At 36.6% G+C, this 20,847-nt stretch overlaps 1 protein-coding gene across 4 annotated transcripts in view; it reads right to left on the bottom strand.

The window, feature by feature from the left end:
* Window positions 1-20,847, bottom strand: part of LCLAT1 (lysocardiolipin acyltransferase 1) — a 190,431-nt gene that overhangs the window by 63,364 nt on the left and 106,220 nt on the right. For 3 of the 4 annotated variants that reach the window (XM_070428943.1, XM_070428940.1, XM_070428941.1), the window contains exons 2-3: window positions 15,545-15,713; window positions 4,927-5,125 (exon numbers count right to left, since the gene is read on the bottom strand). In XM_070428943.1, coding sequence (XP_070285044.1) covers window positions 4,927-5,125; window positions 15,545-15,709 — 364 coding nt within the window. In that variant the 5' untranslated portion in view covers window positions 15,710-15,713. The remainder of the gene's footprint in view (window positions 1-4,926; window positions 5,126-15,544; window positions 15,714-20,847) is intronic. The other variant, XM_070428942.1, reaches the window with a different exon arrangement.

Here is a 20,847-nt window from a genome sequence, read left to right as displayed (position 1 = left end):
AAAGGCCCCCGAGTCTGGAGTCCACAGACTCACAGCCGCTGGCCCATCCCTGGGGTCGTCTGCAGTTGGACACCCACCGCCTCGCCGCCCGCGCGGGGGCAGCCACTCCCGCTCCCGATTCCAGTGCTAGCTTTTCAAAGAGAGAATCTTAAAAGCAGCAAGAGAAAAACAGTCAGTTACCTACAAGGGAGTACCCATACGGCTGTCAGCTGATTTCTCAACAGAAACTATGCAGGCCAGAAGGGAGTGGCAAGAAATATTCAAAGTGATGAATACCAAGAACCTACAACCAAGATTACTTTACCCAGCAAAGCTATCATTCAGAATTGAAGGTCAGATAAAGGGCTTCACAGATAAGAAAAAGCTAAAGGAGTTCATCACCACCAAACCAGTATTATATGAAATGCTGAAAGGTATTCTTTAAGAGGAAGAAGAAAAAGGTAAAGATACAAATTATGAACAACAAATACACATCTATCAACAAGTGAATCTAAAAATCAAGTGAATAAATAATCTGATGAACAGAATAAACTGGTGAATATAACAGAATCAGGGACATAGAAAGGGAATGGACTGACTATTCTCAGGAGGGAAAGGGGTGTGAGGGTTGCGGGAAGAGACTGGACAAAAATCATACACCTATGGATGAGGACAGTCGGGGGGATAAGAGCAGAGGGTGGGGTGGGAACCGGGTGGAGGGGAGCTATGGCAGGAAAAAAGAGGAACAACTGTAATAATCTGAACAATAAAAATTTAATTAAAAAAATAAAAGGGTCCACAAAATTGGGTGAAGTCAAAGACCTTCATAGCTTAAAGATAGTTCTAGTTTTAATGAATATCCATTTTAAGTAGGAGGAAGCTGGGTAGAAGCGGGAGAGTTTTATTTCTCATGGGAGATAAAGTCTGGTATTATGAACTGTAAATATCTCAAATAGAGAAACATTCATTCTTTGTACTTGATACATGATAAATAATAAATTTAAGGTGCTTCAATAAATTTAGTACTTCTTAAATGAGCAATGACATTCTTAAATTTATACATTACTAACACTCATAAATACATTCATGAAATACAGTTAAAACTGCAAATTTGACCACACAAAATGGATTATCTTTTCAGTCAGCATATGGTCCCTGTGTTGCAACATTTTCATGTTTAATAGCAAGAGGCTCTATCATTGTTTCTCCAGTGCCCTGGCAAAGTATACAACAGATCTGAACCAACTGGCATTTTACTCATGATCTTTAAAAAGAGAAATGCTTATAAAACACCAAGGCATTTAAAATAAATTTTCAGTTATTTCTGTAAATCAAATTTGACCAAGAAGTTTTTAATATTTTAGCAGACTGAACTTATGAATAGCCTCCTATCCAGTTTAAAATATCCTGCTAAAGCAAACACAACAGGACCTTCTCAACATGCACACACTCACAGGCTCTGGATGCCTTTAACAAAATGAGATTTGCAGAGGCCAACCTGTCGCTTCTGACTTCTCCCTGATCTCATTCCAAACACCCTAGATATATTTCAGAGTTGATGACTTTCCTAGCTTTCACCATTACATTATGTTGCAGTTTTAGAATTGAGTTACACAACAATTTACTTTGTCAGGGAGATGTTTAGTTTAATACATGATGTGGCCACTTTTTAAATCACAATCTCTTTACCACTTTATGCTTTCTAAAAGCCTCAAACTCTTCTGCTAATCTAGTGTGATTAATTAATGATCCAGAACAACCAAGAAGCATGAGCTGGGTGGGCACAAATGATACATGCATTTCCTGGTACAAACTCACCAAGCAAATGGACTTTTTATGCCACCTTTGGGTTTAATTTTTCATTTCATTAGATTTTGCTAAGTGGTTTCAAAGTTGGTTAAACATTAGAATCTATGTGTTCATCACCATTAGAAACAGTAGACATCTAACCATAGGACATTTTTTCTTAAAATCTAACTGCATATATCTTAGCAAACTCTAAACAGTTTCGTTAACTTACCCAAACTCTTTGTAACTTGACCTAGAATCTAAACACTCTTAATGATTTCTTTCCTGGCTTGCTGCATAAGCCTGTTACTTTTATACTTTAAGAAAAGAACTACTTTTATACTTTAAGAAAAGAACTTTCAAATTCCAAACTCACACATTCTTCAACCTGGCACTATAGATACAAAACATTATTTTCCTTTAGTCATTATATTCCAGACATCTGGTAAGCAAACATTTGTTTAAAAATAATTATAAATAGCAATATTAAATACTCCCTAAAGTCATGCCAAATTGTCAACAAGCTAAATCTAGCATAGTCTGAAACCAGATATAGCTGTGACCACTAAGATGCATTCATTCTTTTCCCTTTCTTTCATTTCCTCCTGCAAATTCCAACTGTAATACTCTCATTTGAAAATGAGTTTTGTTTTGGGTTTGTTGTTTGCTGCCTACACTTTGCCCTGCTTAATTTACTTTGCTCTAGTCACTACAGAAATACTAAAATCTTGTTTCTCTCCAATCCAAAATCTGTTCTCATTAATGGTTTGCATTTTCATGAAATCCTATTAAGTCTGCAAATATTTAATAGCCTACAATATGTAAGATACAATATGTAAGAAGCTTATAACTCATGTGAGAAAAGAAAATAGGGAAATGGAAAAGCTAAGAATGACAGACTTACATAGGAACACAGGCAAGAGGAGAGACAGGTTTGCAATGATAAAAATGGTTATAGCAGTGCAGAGTAGGTGGAAATAAAGATGAAGTGATCAGGAAAAGAGAATATGGGTCTGTGTGGCACTGGAAAAATCAGAGGTCTAATATGAATCTCTGTAAGGCAAGAAGTGAATGTTCCAGATGGAACTATAGGAAAAAAAAAGGCAGCAGCAAATAATACTCTATTGGCGTTTAATTTAATCCTCACAACTATCCAATAAAGCAGTACAACTTCTTAAAAATTGAGATGTAATTTGATGTGGTATTAATTTCAGGTAGATGACAAAATAATTCCATATACGGGTGGGCAAAAGTAGGTTTATAGTTGGTTGTATGGAAAATAATGTAAGAAAAAATTCTGTTTCATATTATAAACCTACTTTTGCCCACCCCGTATGTGTATATAGCAGTGATTTTCAAGCTTTTTCATCTCATGGCACACGTAAACTAATTACTAAAATCCTGCAGCACACCAAAAAATATATTTTTTGCTGATCTGACAAAAAGTAGGAATAATTTTGGTTCATTCACACCAGACAGCTATTGTGTTGTCATTTTTTTATTTGACAATCTAAGGAAAAAGAGGTCAATGTCCCTGACTAAATAATCAGGTACTGCATGTTTTAAACATTCTTGCAGCACACTGGCTGAAAAATCACTGGTGTATAGTGAAATTATCACAATATGTCTAGTTAACATCTATCATCACACCACACAGTTACAAATTTTTTCCTTTTCTTATAATGAAAATGTGTAAGATCCACTAGCTCAGTAATTTTCAAGTATAGAGTATGGCATTATCAATTGTAGTCACCATGCTGTACATTATTCCCAGTCCTTTATGGCTAGAAGTTTGTGCTTTTTTACCACTTTCATCCATTTTGCCTACCCTTTAACCCCTGGCCTCTGGCAACCACCAATATGTTCTCTGCATCTATGAGTTTACTATAATGTTTTTTTGTTTAACTCCACATATAAGATCATATGTATTTGTTTCTCTCTGACTGACTTCCCTAACGCCCTCTATGTCTATCCATATTGTCACAAATGGCAGGATTTAATTATTTTTTATGGCTAAATATATCCTATATACCACTTTTACTTATCAATTCATCTATCAATTCACAATTAATTTGTTTACATGTTTTGACTATTGTAAAGGTTAGAAATAGACTACCATATGACCCAGCAATTCCAATGCTAGGTATTTGTCCAAAGAAATTTAAAACACTAATTGAAAAGATATATGCAGCATTATTTACAATAGTCAAAATATGGACACAACCTGAGTGTCCATCTATAGATGAATGGATAAAGAAGAGGTGGTACATATATATAGGAATATGAATCAACCATAAAAAAGAATGTAATTTGTGACAAAATGGATGGACCTAGAGGCTATGTTAAAAAGAAAATACCATACAATTTCACTAATATGTGGAATCTAAAAAATAAATGAACAATACAGAAAACAAATTCAGGCACAGGGCTATAACGTACAGCATAGGGAATATAGTCAATAGTATTGTAATAACTTGTGGTGTTAAGTGGATACTGGACTCATCAGGGCAATCACTTCATAAGTTATATAAGTGTCTAATCACTATGTTGTACACCTGAAACTAGTAATATTGTATGTCAACTGTAATTGAAAAATAAATATATAAAAAGAAAATACCAGTACTTCATATAATGCTTAAAATCAATGGGTATTCAATTTGCATTTACCTCATCAGCACAAGCCAGTTTCTGGCCTAAATTACCACAAGCATGACATGCAATAAAAAGTTACTGAACTATCATTCTGGCTGGTGTGGCTTGTTGTTCCAGACACTCAAAGGTTGGTGGTTCGATCCCTGGTCTGGGCATATACAGGAGGCAATGAATCAATGTCTGTCTGTCTCTCTCTCTCTCTCTCTCTCTCTCTCTCTCTCTCTCTCTCTAAAAATCAAATATGTCCTAAAGTGAGGTTTTAAAAAATAAAAAAGTTACTGTTGGTCCCTCTGGAACCATATCTACTTCCTTGAAAACAATTTTATTATCTCTTTCTACATAAAATGTTTCAAAAAGAGATTCAAATAAAGTAATCTGCTGTGATCCACTAAGAAAAAATGGGAGTGGCTTTAATGCATCAGTGGAGTTTATTCAGTAAGTTATTCTTTCTTAGGTGGGTATATCCATCCCATATAAAATGAACAACTTAATTTGTGAATAACCTACCGAATCCAGGAACACTTTTGAGACTGGCTTTGAGGCACACCTTCTCCAACCTGAGGTAGCTGTATCTCATCAAACAATTCCACAGGAACATCCAGTCCATTCTTGTCCGATGATTCATGATAATAACACTTCTTTCTCCAGGAACAAATGCATCCCCTGTTATAATCACTTTTACACCAAATAAGGTTTCCAGCAATGCCTATGGCAAAAACAAAACATATAACAAATTAAAGTCATGGTTTCCCATGAATCTTCTATATTGATCCAGAAGAATGAGAATATGAAGACACCAATTCTATTTTTAGTTTTACTAATTTAAGTTTCTGGCAGTTTCCTAACTAAAAAATGCTAACTTTCCTGGGGTAAGTTTCCTCAACGTGAAGGCCATAACAAGAGAAGGAAGGCCATTTCATAACACTAAAGGGATGGATACAGTAAGAAGATATAACTCTGGTAAATATATAGGCACCCGATGCAGAAGCACCCAAATACATAAAAAAACTTCTGGAAGATATCAAGGGAGAGACCGACGACAACACAATCATACTAGGGGATTTTAATACCCCTTGACATCACTGGATAAATCCTCTAGACAAAAAATCAGCAAAGAGCCCTAACCGGTTTGGCTCAGTGGATAGAGCATCGGCCTGTGGACCAAAGGGTCCCAGGTTCAATTCTGGTTAAGGGCATGTACCTTGGTTGCGGGCACATCCCCAGTAGGAAGTGTGCAGGAGGCAGTTGATTGATGTTTCTCTCTCATCAATGTTTCTAACTCTCTATCCCTCTCCCTTTCTCTCTGTAAAAAAATCAATAATATATATATATTTTTTTAAATCAGCAAAGAAACAGCAATCCTAAATGACTCACTAAATCAGATAGACTTAATCGACATCTTTAGAACATTTCACCCCAAAGCTACAGAATATGAGTTCTTCTCAAGTGCACATGGGACACTTTCAGTAAAGTCTCTTCAAATTCAAGATTAAAATCATATCAAGCATCTTCCCAGATCACAATGGCATAATATTAGAAATAAACTACAGTAAAAACAATCAAAACAATTCAAACACTTGGAGGCTAAAATATCATGTTATTAAACAACCAGAGGCCCAGTGCACAAAATTCTTGCACTGGGTTTGGGGAGAGGGTCCCCTCAGCCCAGCCTGCACCCTCTCGCAGTCCGGGAGCTCTCAGGGGATGTCTGACTGATGGCTTAGGCTGGACATCCTTAGTGCTGTCGTGGAGGTGGGAGAGGTTTCCGCCACCACTGCTGTGCTCACCAGCTTTGAGCCCGGCTTCTGGCTGAGTGGCACTCCTCTTGTGGGAGCGCAATAACCACCGGGGCAGCTCCTGCATTGAGTGTCTGCCCCCTGGTGGTCAGTGCGTGTCATAGCGACCGGTCGTTCTGGCACACAGAAAATACTCAAATAGTTGCTGTATATATATATTTTTTTAGTTGCTGTATATTTTAATTAACTTTTCTGATGGCCAGCATATAGTAGATATAAAATATTTAGTAGAAAAGTATACTATACTATAGACTGGAGTTTTTGAAAGAGACACAACAGGTAATAAGAAAACCTGATTACTGATTTTAGTCCCCATTTAAATTTTCAAATAATTTACATGTAATAAATTTACTAGCTAATATTTGACTTTACTATTATTTGACTTCCCTATTAATGGAGAGAAAACTGGTCCTATGCAGATAAGAAAATAAAAAGTTCCTTGGCAATATCATGAAAACTTTGATCAAACTGTATCAAATGTATTATGGTGCAGTCATAAAATGGAATATAATCCTATATAATAAAGAGGTAATATGCAAATGGACCATCACGCCCTCACACAAAGATGGCCACCCCCATGTGGTCAAAAGATGGCCACCACAAGATGGCTGGCAGGGGAGGGCAGTTTGGGGGGGACCAGGCCGGCAGGGGAGGGCAGTTAGGGGCAATCAGGCCAGCAGGTGAGGGAAGTTGGGGGTGACCAGGCTGGCAGGAGAGGGTAGTTGGGGATGACCGGGCCTGCAAGGGAGGGAGGGCAGTTGGGGGGTACCAGGCCGGCAGGGGATGGCAATTAGGAGCAACCAGGCCGGCAGGGGAGGGCAGTTGGGGGAACCAGGCCGGCAGGGGAGGGCAGTTGGGGGCGATCGGGCTGGCAGGGGAGGGCAATTAGGGACGACAAGGTCAGCATGGGAGGGCAGTTAGGGGTGACTAGGCCAGCAGGGGAGGGAAGTTGGGGGTGATCAGGCCCGCAGGGGGGTAGTTAGGCGTTGATCAGGCTGGCAGGGGAGTGGTTAGGGGGTGATCAGGCTGGCAGGCAGAAGGAGGTAGGGGCAATCAGGCAGGCAGGCAGGCGAGCGGTTGGGAGCCAGCAGTCCTGGCTTGTGAGAGGTATGTCCGGCTGCCGGATCGGGCCTAAACCAGCAGTTGGACATCCCCCGAGGGGTCCCAGATTGGAGAGGGTGCAGGCCGGGCACGAATTTTGTGCACCGGGCCTCTAGTACAATATGAAAATAAATGAAGTACCGTAACAATAATATGGTTAACACACAAGCATAATGTTGAGAAACAGAAGCAAAGGAAACAAAACAATACATACAATAAGTATTCATACATAAAACTTTCTAAAACAGACAGGAACTAAGAAATTTTAAGGGTAAATAGATGGGCAGTAAAAGTATAAACAGCAAGGAAATAACTAGCTTTCTAGTCAGGTTAGTGGCTACTTCTATCAGGTAGGAGGGTGTTGTGCTTGGGAAGCTAGGTAGGTAGCTTGCTGGAGGGCTAGCAATGCTTTACTTCATGACCTGGTTAACAGTTATACTTTAAAATTATTTATTAAACTGTGTGTTTATGTTTTATTAACTTTTCAGTATGTTTGCTACATTTCACACAAAAAGCTACTTTTTTAAAGAATACGATACAAAACAACACTAGGACTTCAACATAAGAATAAATAGGATTTTTTTTAAAAAGGTTAAATGTTAGCTAAAGGAAAAATAATAAGTTAGAAATGTTATATGTCCAAAGAAGTACAGTGTTAAGATCTTAACAGAATTAAAAAAAAAAGATCAGCTCTGGCAGGTGTTTCTCAGTGGTTAGAACATCAGCCCGCAAACCAAAGGGTCATGGGCTTAATTCCTGGTCAAGAGCAAGTACCTGGGTTATGAGGTTCACTCCCTTCCCCACAACCCAGGGTGCATGAGGCAACCAGTAGATGTGTCTCTCTCCCTCTCCCTTCCACTCTCTCTGAAATCAATGAAAAACATATCCTCGGGCGAGGATTAACAAAAACAAAAGATCATTTGAGCTAACACAGCTATAGTTATCCCACAGGTCCCCATTAAGTTACTTTCCCTTGACTAAGATTCACATTAGGGCCTAGGTATTTAACCTGGCATTCATTAAACTCTAGAAGGATGGCCTTCAAGAGGTCAATAAATATGTAACCTTCTTGAAACTGTACACAGGTATGTTGCTAGGCAAAATGCCTATAGTTTTCATCAGATTTTCAAAACGGTCCATAAGCACTCAAATAATTATAACTCCAAAGTCTCTGGGAAGTTAAGTCCCTATGTAGAAGACTTCAGTAGAGAGAATCATGGCAGAGACTTCTAGGCTTGGACCCATAGTAAGAAATATCTCTTTTTCTACTTGTAAATATAAAGGACCATCAACTACCAAAATGAATCACTAAATTGTATGTGTCGGCCAAGAGTATATGTGTGACTTCGCCATCCAAGGTTAATTTGGATCAGCTCCCTGCTGCTTTGCAAAGAACTGAAATGCAGGATATCCTTTCCTTAACTGGTTAGAAAGAGGAAGCTGACTATTAATTGTGTCGTACTATAGAAAAGAGTTTCACATTTTAAGCCTATAAACTCAAAACCTCAACTCTAACCTTTTATGTGCAATTTCTAATATATGTTTTCTATGGATCCCAAAAACAATATTTTGCTTTTAATTATGAAAAATGTCAAAATAAAAAATTCCAGACTATTTGTCCAGGAGCATATCAATGACATTTTCTCTCTTACCATCTAGCACTCTATCAGAATGTGCCTGAAAGTTATATATAACCTTTTAGGCAGCTTAGATCTCAAGCTCACATTAATCATTTTTAATACCAGACAAGACATATCCAGTCAACATTATTTCCAGCTCCTGCAAGGCAGAATAACAACTACATGACACAAAGATATAGCTGTAAAGTGTATAAAGGACTCCAGAATTCAAATAATCCAGATTAAATGCTAAAACAAAAAGACACTGTTCTCATATTTGTACTATTTCTATTTCATATTTGTACTATTTCTTCAGCAATAAGAAAATAAACTTGTAAAATTTTATAATGCTGTATTTCTTCTGTTGAACTAAGAACTACAACTCTCATGACTTTTACCTAATTGGGCGAATATTTCTCCTAGAATTAGAAATATAGGAGCAATTACTGAGGATCTTTTATGTACCACTATTTACTACCTCTAAGAGTTCCACCATGTATAAAACATTACAAGGAGAGGTTCCCCTCATGATCACAAAATAGATTTTGCCATGTCCTATACTCTCATTTATCATTCCAATGTGATTATTATTTCTGTGAACAATAATTAGTCTAAGTGCATTTATCCTAATTTATTTTTAGTAAAAACTTATTTTTAACTGTTTGGGATTGGTTAAAATAAAGTATACCTACTATGGCAGGAAATTACTAAATTTCTCCTAGATAAAAAATGACCTATTTGCTTCAAAATAAAAACTCCTTTAGTATCTTATAAAAATATGAAATAAACAGTCATAAAAGACACCTTGACAGTTTTTCTCCATTTCTTTGAACAGAGATGTATACTATCTCAAGACAATAACATCAGTTTTCTGTAACCTACCTGATGTCAATAAATTTCTTAACTGGAAGACTCTCTGTCTGATAGGCTATTACCAGTGAGCAAGGCACTGAGTTAAACAGCTGGGTAATAGAAGTTTTTCAAATACATACCGATATAATACTACGGTGGTAGTTGAATTTTGCCTATATGTTAAGTTCTCGAATCAGGTAATAAGGCAAAAGTAAGGAAGAGATGAAATTACATTTGAAAATCTCATAGGAAGGTGCCTCACAAATGACCAGCACCTTTGAATACTGGACCAGATTAGTTTGCTGACCGCCAGATGAAGTGATTAGTTTACTTGTTTTAAACACGTGAATCATACTCAGCACAGGACCACTCACATTTTCCATTTCATCTCACATGAAGTGGAGGTTCAGGAGGTATCCTATATTTAAAAAATTCTTCTCTCTCCACTTTTCCTTCACCCATCCTAGTATATGTAATTGCAGTTGTTTAATGTAATTCTGTGGTAATATCAATGGTACTGGTAGTAGTTAGCAGCAGCTATGACAGAATTTGTCCAGTAAAATCCAGCATTTTTTCCAGAACAATATACTTTAATTATGTGCATGACTGCTCAGAAAAAAAAAAAAGACTACTTTTCCCAGATTCTATTACATCTTTTACCTGTTTTCACCAATGGGTGAGCAAGAGAGATATGTGCACCTTGTAATTCACTGATCTAAAGGAAACATGCTCTGGACTTCCTCCCATTCCCACTGACTATAGAGTGGGACAAAAAAACGGCAGTGACCAGACTTGACCAGAAAGAGGAGGATATTATGCCAGGCTGGGTAGAAGGAATCTTCAGCCCTTAAATGACATTAGGGAGCAGAGCTATCCTGTCAACCTGGACCTGAAGATAAATAAAGTTCTACCTTATTCAAGCCACTGTATTTTGAATTTCCTTTGACAGTAATTTAGCCTGCCCCTTAAAATGAATATAGGAGCAAACATTTGCTGAATAATTTACAAAGCCTGTATTATCACCTCATTTAGTTGTCGCAATAACTCTCTAAGACATGTAGATAGAATTAGAACCTCCTTTTTTACAGAAGAAAGAGAAATTTAGAGAGGCTAAGGAGCTTAGCCAAGTTTAAATGACTAGAAAGTTGTAAGGCCAATCCTGAAACCAAATGTGTGTACCAATAAGCACTCTGCTTATAATGGCTTTCCAAGGAAATCTGAATGACACTGTAAATCATTACAATTACAATGATTTCTACCAAGGTATATAAGAAAATTCTCAAGAGTCTGAAGGTTTTGGTAGAGAGGTTTTGCCAAAATCATGATATTCACAACCAAAAGATTATATACTGTGGAAAACTGATGACATTAAAGAAAATGAAGTGTAGGAGCAAAATATGACTATTACCAAAAAAATTATTTACCTCTAAATGTTTTTTTTAGAATTCTATATACAATGCTGACTCTGGAATGGATATCAGAGATTATCTACTCTAACTTCCTTATTTTACAGATGATAAAACCTGAGAAAAGTTAAACATTTTCAAAATGAAATTTCTCTGGTTTTATTAATGACTATAAATGGGATTATTTAATATATAGACAGTTTGTAGATGACTTTTTAGAAAAACATACTCATGATAATTTTATGTGAACTGAAAATATGCTTATTTTATTTGACATAAAAATTTTATGGAGAAATACTCACTTTGTAAATAAGCGAGTGATAGTGGCTACGCAATACCAGAAGATGGATATTTTATATTAAATGGTATGTATGAGGGCTATAATGAAATATTGGCTTTGTATTTTTAAAGCTGATTTAAAAATCCAAAGGGTCACGGGTTCAATTCCTAGTCAGGGCACATACCCAGATTGTAGATTCGATCCTGTCAAGGTGCATATGGAAGGCAACCGATCGATGATTCCCTCCCTCTCTAAAAAATAAACAAAAATCCTTCTATTAAGAAAGGAAAAATAAATTTGCCTAAAAGAATAAGAAGGATCCATACAAATATTCAATGCAAAGTATTTCCTACAGGAAAGAAAAAAAAAAGGGTGACCGCTGCTTCCAGCCCAGACAAAGTAAATGATAGTAGACTTACCACCCAGTTGACTTAAAGAAAAATATGGTCACATAATAAATAAACAGTTGAAGAACTTCAAGAAAGTAATGAAACCAACAAGAAACAATAAATTCTAGGATTTTAAAGTACACTATTTTATACAGAAATCCACTATGTAAGGAAAACAGCAGGAGAAAGGGTTAGTGACCTTGGTTATCCTGTGTGACACTACAAGAAATCTAATATATTATATTATAATATATATATATATACACACACACACAGACACACATATATACATATATATGTGTGTCTGTGTGTGTGTGTGTGTGTGTGTGTGTATAACTGTAGTCCCAGAAGGAGAGAATTGAGCAGAAAAAGCTAGATGAATTAATGGGCCAATGTGGAAAAAAACTAACTAACATGCATATCTAAGAAGCCCAATAAACACAATAAACTACACATAAAGAAAAATACATTTAGATATATGTATCATGATCAAACTGCTAAATAAAAACAAAGAGAAATCTTAAAAGCAATCAGAGATAAATGACCCATAAGACAGTGGAACTTTAAAGTATGAAAAGAAAAATTTTATAGCCAGCAACACTATGCTTCAAAAGTGAAGGCAAAATAAGGAAAATTTCAATTAAATGAAAACAATTCAGCTACAGAAGCCCCCACTACAAGAAAAGCTAAAGGAAGTTCTTTAGGCTGGAGGGAAAAAGCACTAGATGGAAACTGTAATATACATAAAGAATAAAGAACACTAGATATGAAAAATATTTAAATAAAGACTATATTTTTTCTTCTAGTTTCTTTAAAAGACATGACTATTTAAAGCAAAAAATTATAACATTGCATTATGGAGGTAATTATGTAAGTAGATGTAATACAAACATGTCAAACTCAAAGGCCAAATAAACAAGGTTTAAGTTTATGTGGGCTGCAAAAAAAGCTTCAATTTTCATAGAAACGTAGGTTTATTTCGATAGAGACATGCTGAATACAAAGGGCTGAAATAAATGAGTAATCGTTCACATAAAATAATAGAACATTTTAACAAAAATTAATATTTTTTCTCAAACATTAACTTACCAGACACTGAATAACAGCACAAATTAATAAGCGTAACACAAATAAACCTATTTTTCTTGTTCTCCAAAAGCGAAATATTTCCTGTTGCACACACCAAACAAGTCAGTCCAAGACTAATGACATGGCAATCGGGTGCTAAAATATTCGCTGCTAGTATTACTGGAGAGAAATGGTGCACCTGTGCGTAAGGCGTGTAAGGGAAATGAATGCAACATGATTATAGTAATCAGTCATTAGCGAACGTTGTAGTTCATTATTAATAATTATGTATAACAGGATATTGTAAAAATTAAGTCATGAAATTTTTATTAAAATGTTTCTTACCTACCATTATATTGGCTGGGCCGCAAAAATATTCATTGTGGGCTGCAAACCCACGGGCCAAGAGTTTGACATGCTTGATGTAATATCTGATAACGCAGTATAAAGGATGTAAGAATAAATGCATTACACTATTACAAGGTTCTTGCATTTTATAAGATGCAGTAAATATTAATTCTAAGTGGACTGTAATACACTAATGTTGCATTAGGTAATTTTTAAACCATAATTTAAAAAATTATGTGAATATAATTTTCTTTCAAAAATAGAGGAGAGAACGTTGAATGTTTTATGAAGCCAGCTTACTCTGATACCAAAGTTTGGGAAGTATGACCTTGAAACTTCTTTATGTTTGTCTACTCATCCAACAAATATTTTAATACGTACCTTGTTTCAGGCATTTCAGCAACTTATGTCCTTTGCTTCTCTACCAAAAGAGAAGGCTTTCTATGACTATTTCTTGCCAACTTTCCTCTCCACTGTGAGCGAATCATCACATTACTGAGACTAATTTATATTACTAGTTATCCATTTCTCAGATATTTTTCCTCTAAGTCAGGCATTCCCTAGCTCAAAATAACTCCAAACCTCCCTCTGAAACAATCAAGAGGTATCTGTGAACTTCTTGCCACTGAAGAGTTGTTAAGGCTCCATGTGAGTCTGATCAATCCTATCACTTAAGGCTCTAATGGCAGTAGACAGTCTGGATTTAATCTTATCTGTGCTTAAATAATTTGCTTCTGTGTGTGACCTTGGGCAAATTATTTAATTCTCAAAGCTTCTATATCCTGTTCTATAAAATGGGGACAATGGTGGCACCTGAAATGAAGCCATCCTCCTAAACCCAGTAGCTGCCTCAAAAGTGGTCAGCCGCTCTGATCATCCTTATCCTGGAATTTTTACTTTGACTTTTCCTTTCAACAAAATCTTTTCATTCTTCTCCTTACAACGGAATTAAATATGCAACCACACCACAATTGTTTAGTACCTACTAGTATGCTGTCCCTTTCCCTATGCCTGTAGAACAGACAGCTTTAAGTGCAAATACAGAAGAGAAGAGGAAGGAAGGACAGAAAGAGGCAGGGGGCTACTTCTAGTTAAACAGTATCACATTTCATAAGACAAATATCTATAATTTAAAACAAATTAATCTTGTAAACAAGGAACAAATTAATTTCAAAAATTATCCATCAGAGGATTCCTTTCTAAATATGAAAAGAAGGGTATACTGTAAATGATTTATTAAAATTCAATTTACAGGAAACTTTTAAGAAATAAAAGTTCCATCAAGGTAGGTATACCACCACTGCATCTGGAAATATTTCCCAATCAATCTCTACCTGAGAGGTCCATACCATCAGCACGATACTCTCCTCTCTCCTAACATAACAATGGCATCTGCTTGAGGAGATATAGACAACTCAATTCAAAAAAGGCAGGTAAAGAAGACCCTTCAACAAATGAAGGAAGAGGATTCCTTTCTAGTTCTCCTGTTTGAGTATAACACCCACCATAACAAGTAAGTAAACCAGTAAGAGTAAGTTCTAGGTGTTGCTCAGGAAAAAGAAAGAACATAACTCACGAAGGATAAACAGCCTATTCAAGGTAAGGACAACTGCATACATGTCCATTTTCAGAGAAGGCTGAAGCCTCTGCAGTCCCAGACAAGAGAGGAGTCTGGACTGGAATCCTTCTGGGAGTCCCCAGCTCAGGATCAGAAGGAATACGCTCACAGCAGCATTCACTGACCTTGCAGAGATACCTGGCAGTTCCAGGAATCCACTACACGTTTTGTATGTACTTTCACCTTACAGATGTTGTTGACCTAGCCCACAGATAGGAAACCACTTTATCCCTAAATTCTGTGGTTATTGGGAAGAATTAAAGCAATGACATCAATATCAGGAGTTTAAAAAATATTTATCTAAATCTTAATTTTTGTTTTGTAAAGTAAATGGAAATGCAAAATTGGTGATGCAAAATTGATGATGCAAATATTCTTCAATCTGTATCTTTAGACTTGTATATTTTGCTATATTTAAAGCATATCTCAATGAAGAAAATTTGAAATTAAAATATGCCTCAATTAGATGTTTTACTTCGAAGGACAATTATTTTTCTCTCTAGTTTTTGTATTTCCTTTAAATTCTAATGCACCTCTTATATAACAGGAAAGACTTAAATCTAACATTTGACTAAATCTGACTCTAACAAAATAAAAATCTATAGGTTGGGCCACTTTGATAGTCTCCTTCTCTGGTGTGTAACTTACCACTGGAAGTGTGAGCCAGGTTGCCACAAGGCGGTTGCTGATCCAGCGATACCAGGATGGGTTTACAAGCATCAAAGGTAAAAAGGGACCCAGCATGAAAATGCTTCCAAAAAAGCTTCCCCAAAATAGAGTGAGTATGAAGTAAATCCCTTTCCATGACACCATGATTCTGAAAGATGTAAAAAGGAAAGGTATATTTCGTTAATATATGTAATTGTTCAAATTCAATTTCAGAATGATGTATATAATAATCTTTAATTAGAGGGCTACAGCAAGCATGCCAAACTCAAAGGCCTACACAGGCCAAATAAACAAGGTTTAAGTTTATGTGGGCCACAAAAAAACAAAAGCTTCAATTTTCATAGAAACATAGGTTTATTTCAATAGAGACATGCTGAATACAAAGGGCTGAAATGAATAATTGTTCACATAAAATAGAACATTTTAATAAAAATTAATATTTTTTAAATTAACATTTTAATAAAAAGTTAATATTTTTTCTTGAACATTAACTTACCAAACACTAAACAACTGCACAAATTAATAAGCAAATAAACCTATTTTTCTTGTTCTCTAAAAGCAAAATATTTCCTGTTGCACACACCAAACAAGTCAGTCCAAGACTAATGACGTGGCAATCGGCTGCTAAAATATTCACTGCTAGTATTAGTGGAGAGAAATGGTGTGCCTGCACATAAGGCACCTAAGGGAAGTGAATGCAACATGATTATAGTAATCAGTCATTAGCAAACGTTGTCGTTCATTAATAATCCTATATAATAAAACTCTAATATGCTAATCAACTGAACAACGGAACAACCAGCAGAATGACCAGTTGCTATGATGCGCACTGAGCGTCTGCCCCCCAAACCCCAAAGAGGGAGGCGACCCACAGTGGCGATCGGGGGTGGGGCCAGCCAGCGGGTGGTGCCAGGTCGCCAGCCAAGGTGGGTGCCAGCGGGGGGGCGGGGGGGGGGGGGCGGTTGCTTCACCTGCCGGTTGCCCCAAAGAGCCACCCTGATCACTGGCCAGGCCTAGGGACACTACCCTATATTTTGGGAACAGTCCCTTAGATTTAAAAATTAAAACCTGGCAAGGCTACTCTAACACTGAAAAAAAAAAACAGGATGATGCAGCAATGACATGCATGGACTCTGGCTTGCACATTTTGTGGTCAGCCCTGATTCTGACACTTACAACTGTGTGACAAAGCCAATTACTTAACTTCTCTCTGCTTCAGTTTTTCCACCCATAAGAAGGAGAAAATGGTACTACTGCCTCAGAAGGATCATGTTATGTACTACTTTTTATAATCAGGGCAAAAAAATGTAGCTGCCCATACAACAGCAAGATGCCTTTCACAGGTGTGAAAAGTATGGTCACTGGTGCATGCAGCGTCCTGGATTGCGGCAGGCTGGACTGAGAGACTCCTCCCCTGCATGAATTTCGTGCACCGGGCCTCTAGTTACTAGGTGTATTGGTTAATAATGTGGATTTTGTAATCAAAGAAAACACGATAATTTCAAGAGAAACATCAAAAGTGCTTTATTCAAAGTAATGTGCATCACTAGCTACACATTTCCCCCATCTTTCAGGTAATTTGTGGATACTGTCCCAATAGAACTTTTCTTGTTTTGAGGTAAACCATTCAAAGACCCAATTTTCCACTTCTCTGCACGTTTTGAAGTGCTGCTCAGAAAGTGCGTGTGCCATCGATCAGAACGTAATCTGAAGGAGCAAGGTCTGATGAATACAGCAGGTGGGTTAATACTTCCCAGGCAAAATCTTTTAACGTGTCTTTAACTGGTTTTGAAGTGTGTGATGTTGCATCATCATGAAGCAAAATTACTTTGCCGTGTCTTCTGGCACATTCTGGTCGTTTCACAATCAAGGTGTGGTTCAAATTCATTATTTGTTGTCAGTAGCAATCAGTATTAAGGGTTTCACCTGGTTTTAGAAGCTCATAATACACCACACCTTCCTGATCCCACCAAACGCAGAGCATTGTCTTCTTTCCAAAGCGATTTGGCCTTGCAGTCAATGATGGCTGACCTGGATCAACCCATGATTTTGTGCATTTGGGATTCTCAAAATAAATCCACTTTTCATCGCCAGTCACAATTTGATGCAAAAAAGACTTTCGTGCCTTTGAAGCAACATTTTACTGATGACTTTTCGGTTTTCCATTTGTCTTTCATTCAGTTGATGTGGCACCCACTCCCTTCCTTGAAAATCTTTCACATTGCTTGTAAATGATCGGAAATTGTTTGCTGAGCAACGTTTAATTGTTCTGCAAGTTGTTTTTGAGTTTGACATGCATCTTCATCCAATAATGCTTGTAACTGTTGGTCTTTAAACTTTTTTGGTTGACCTGGACATTCTTTGTCTTTCACATCGAAATCATCATTTTTAAAGTGTTTAAACCAGCGTTCACAAGTATCTTGAGATGGAGCATATTCACCATAAGCTTCCCGAAGTATTCAGCAGCACTTTTCTTCAAAATAAAGTAATGAATTAAAACTTCCCGCAAGTGCTCTTTTTTTGGCACAAAAGTCAACATTTTTAAGCATAAAAATATCTATGATATTAACACCTTCAGCAAATTTGACATATGAAGTTTTGAAGCTTGTTGTCAATACAAAAAAAATAGCATACATATCAAATCGCATATATATCAACATATAGGTAACACCATCTACTGAAAAAAATCCGCATTATTAACCAATATAGCTAGTATGTATAACAGGATATTGTAAAAATTAAGTCACGAAATTTTTATTAAAATATTTCTTACACACTATTATATTAGCTGGGCCGCAAAAATATTCATTTTGAGCCGCATGCGGCCCGCAGCCCGAGAGTTTGACATGCTTGGGCTACAGAATAGGCTCTGATAAAGGATATAAGAGCTTGAATACCATAGAGGTGACCCTCTTACCCTACTGGTCTAACAAGTTTTCAGTATGTTCAAAATTGATACTCTCAAAAGAGTAAATGTCTAACCTCCAAAAATGAAGCTGTCTAGTTTATAAAGCCTTCATTTTTTAATAGTTTATCAGTATTAACAAAAACCTATATATTTTCTTTTCCAGGATATTATCCAACACAAAATCTTAAAATATTCCCAAGTTTTTTATATTCTACTAGAACAAACAGACTTAATGAACTAAGAACTGCAGAACAGCTTCCTAAGAGTGACTATGCCTAAAAATGATGACAGTTATACAGTGTACTGAAGTTTTCTAATCTAGAAATGTTAATTATTTACATTAGAATCTCAAAGTAATATGTTTGGTCAATTACTCTTCAGCTGGCTTGTTCTGAGCTGAAAGGTTAAACAGAAGTCAGACTCCTCACTCTCTTTCCTAAACTATTTGCCAAAGGATTATAGTCAGCTTGCCATATCTGTGGGTTCTATATCTGTGAATTCAATCGCAGATAGAAAATATTCAGGGGTGATGGAATAATGCTGCTCTATTTCTAAAGTGTACAATGTAGTTAAGCCTATGATGGTCATATCGGTACAAAAATGTATAGATTTTATTTCTTGCCATTATTCCCTTAACAATTCAGTGTAACAACTATTTCCATAGCATTTGCATTGCATTTGGTATTTTAAGTAATCTAGGAAACATTTAAAATATATGGGAGAATGTGCACAGATTATATGCAAATGCTAAGCTATTTTATTTAAGGGACTTGATATCCTCAGATTTTTATATCCGCAGGGGTCCAGAGAACTAATACCCATAGGTACCGAGGGACAGTTGTACTTTCATGGGTCCTCATAACCAGAAGAACATAATACTGACATTTTAAACTAAACTGTTGGAAACATAGTCTAAAATAATGGAACATTTGATTTTACAACCTAAACTATATTAGAGAAAATATATGGTTTACCTCAGGATAATAAAGCTATTGGAAATATTATTAAACTATGAAAATGATAATGACCTGAAATGTATATGTTAAAAAAAGATATTCCAGTGATCAAAACCTCTGAATATTTTAAAAGAATACAACAAGAAACAAATACAATTTCAAATGTCATAGTGCTTTAAAAAATGTCAGACAAACAACAAAACAGGTCAAATCTCTTAACACAGAATCTAGTTTACTTGGATAACACATATATTGCCAAATCTCTACCAATGCTTACAGATTAATCACCTATGTACAAAATGGTTCAAAGTACAAATAGAATAAGACCATAAGTGCTTAACAGTTTGTTCACACAGGGCCCAGAATTGTCTGTGTTCCTACCACCCTCAGCTTCGCTTCCTGAGGCTCAGGCCTCTTTGCATTAAAAGACATTATAGATGTACCTCTATAATGTCATGGATGGACCTGGAGAGCAGTGCTGGTATGCTAAGCAAAATAAGCCAGCCAGAGAAAGATAAATATCACATGATCTCACTCATATGTGCAATCTAATGAACAACATAAACTGATAAACAAAAATAGACCTAGATACATAGAAGCATCGGACAAATTGTCAAACCTCAAAAGAGAAGGCAGGGGAGGGTGGGTGGTGTAAGAGATCAACCAAAGAACTTGTATGCATATAAGCATAACCAATGGACACAGACAATAGGGGGGCCAGGGTGAGAGAGGTCAATGGGGAAAAAGGGGGACATATGTAATACTTTCAACAACAAAGATTAAAAAAAAAGACATAGGCAGCTTCTCTCCAGTCTATAGTAGGAACAGAAAAGAAACAGAACTTTTATTTATGTACTATTATTATATTAGCCTAATTTTTATAAAGAATAAACATGCGTTACTTTATAACTTGAAATGTTTTAATTATAAAAATTTTAAGCCCTCGCTGGTTTGGCTCAGTGGGTAGAGCATTGGCCTGGGGACTGAAGGGTCCCGGGTCCGATTCAGGTCAAGGGCACATGCCTGGGTTGCGGGATCGATCCCCGGTAGGGGACGTGCAGGAGGCAGCCGATCAATGATTCTCTCTCATCATTGATGTTTCTATCTCTCTCTCCCTCTCCCTTCTTATCTGAAATCAATAAAGATATATTTTTAAAAAATGTTTTTTAAATTTCTTTATTGGTTAAGGTATTATAAACGTGTCCTCATCCTCCCATTAACCCCCAACCTCCCCCCACACTCATGCTCTCATCCCCCTGTTGTCCATGTCCATTGGTTTGGCTTATATGCATGCATACAAGTCCTTTGGTTGATCTGTTCCCCTTATCCCCACCCTCCCCTACTTTCCCTCTGGGGATTGATAGTCTGATCGCTGTTTCTGTCTTTGGATCTGTCCCTGTTCATCAGTCTATGTTGTT

The sequence above is a fragment of the Myotis yumanensis genome, unplaced genomic scaffold (genome assembly GCF_028538775.1).
Source record: "Myotis yumanensis isolate MYYU_CA2020_CCGP unplaced genomic scaffold, mMyoYum1.0.hap1 SCAF_11, whole genome shotgun sequence".
NCBI classification, from domain to species: domain Eukaryota; kingdom Metazoa; phylum Chordata; class Mammalia; order Chiroptera; family Vespertilionidae; genus Myotis; species Myotis yumanensis.
Note: the sequence above shows the minus strand (reverse complement) of the source record. Positions and strands in the feature narration are given on the sequence as shown.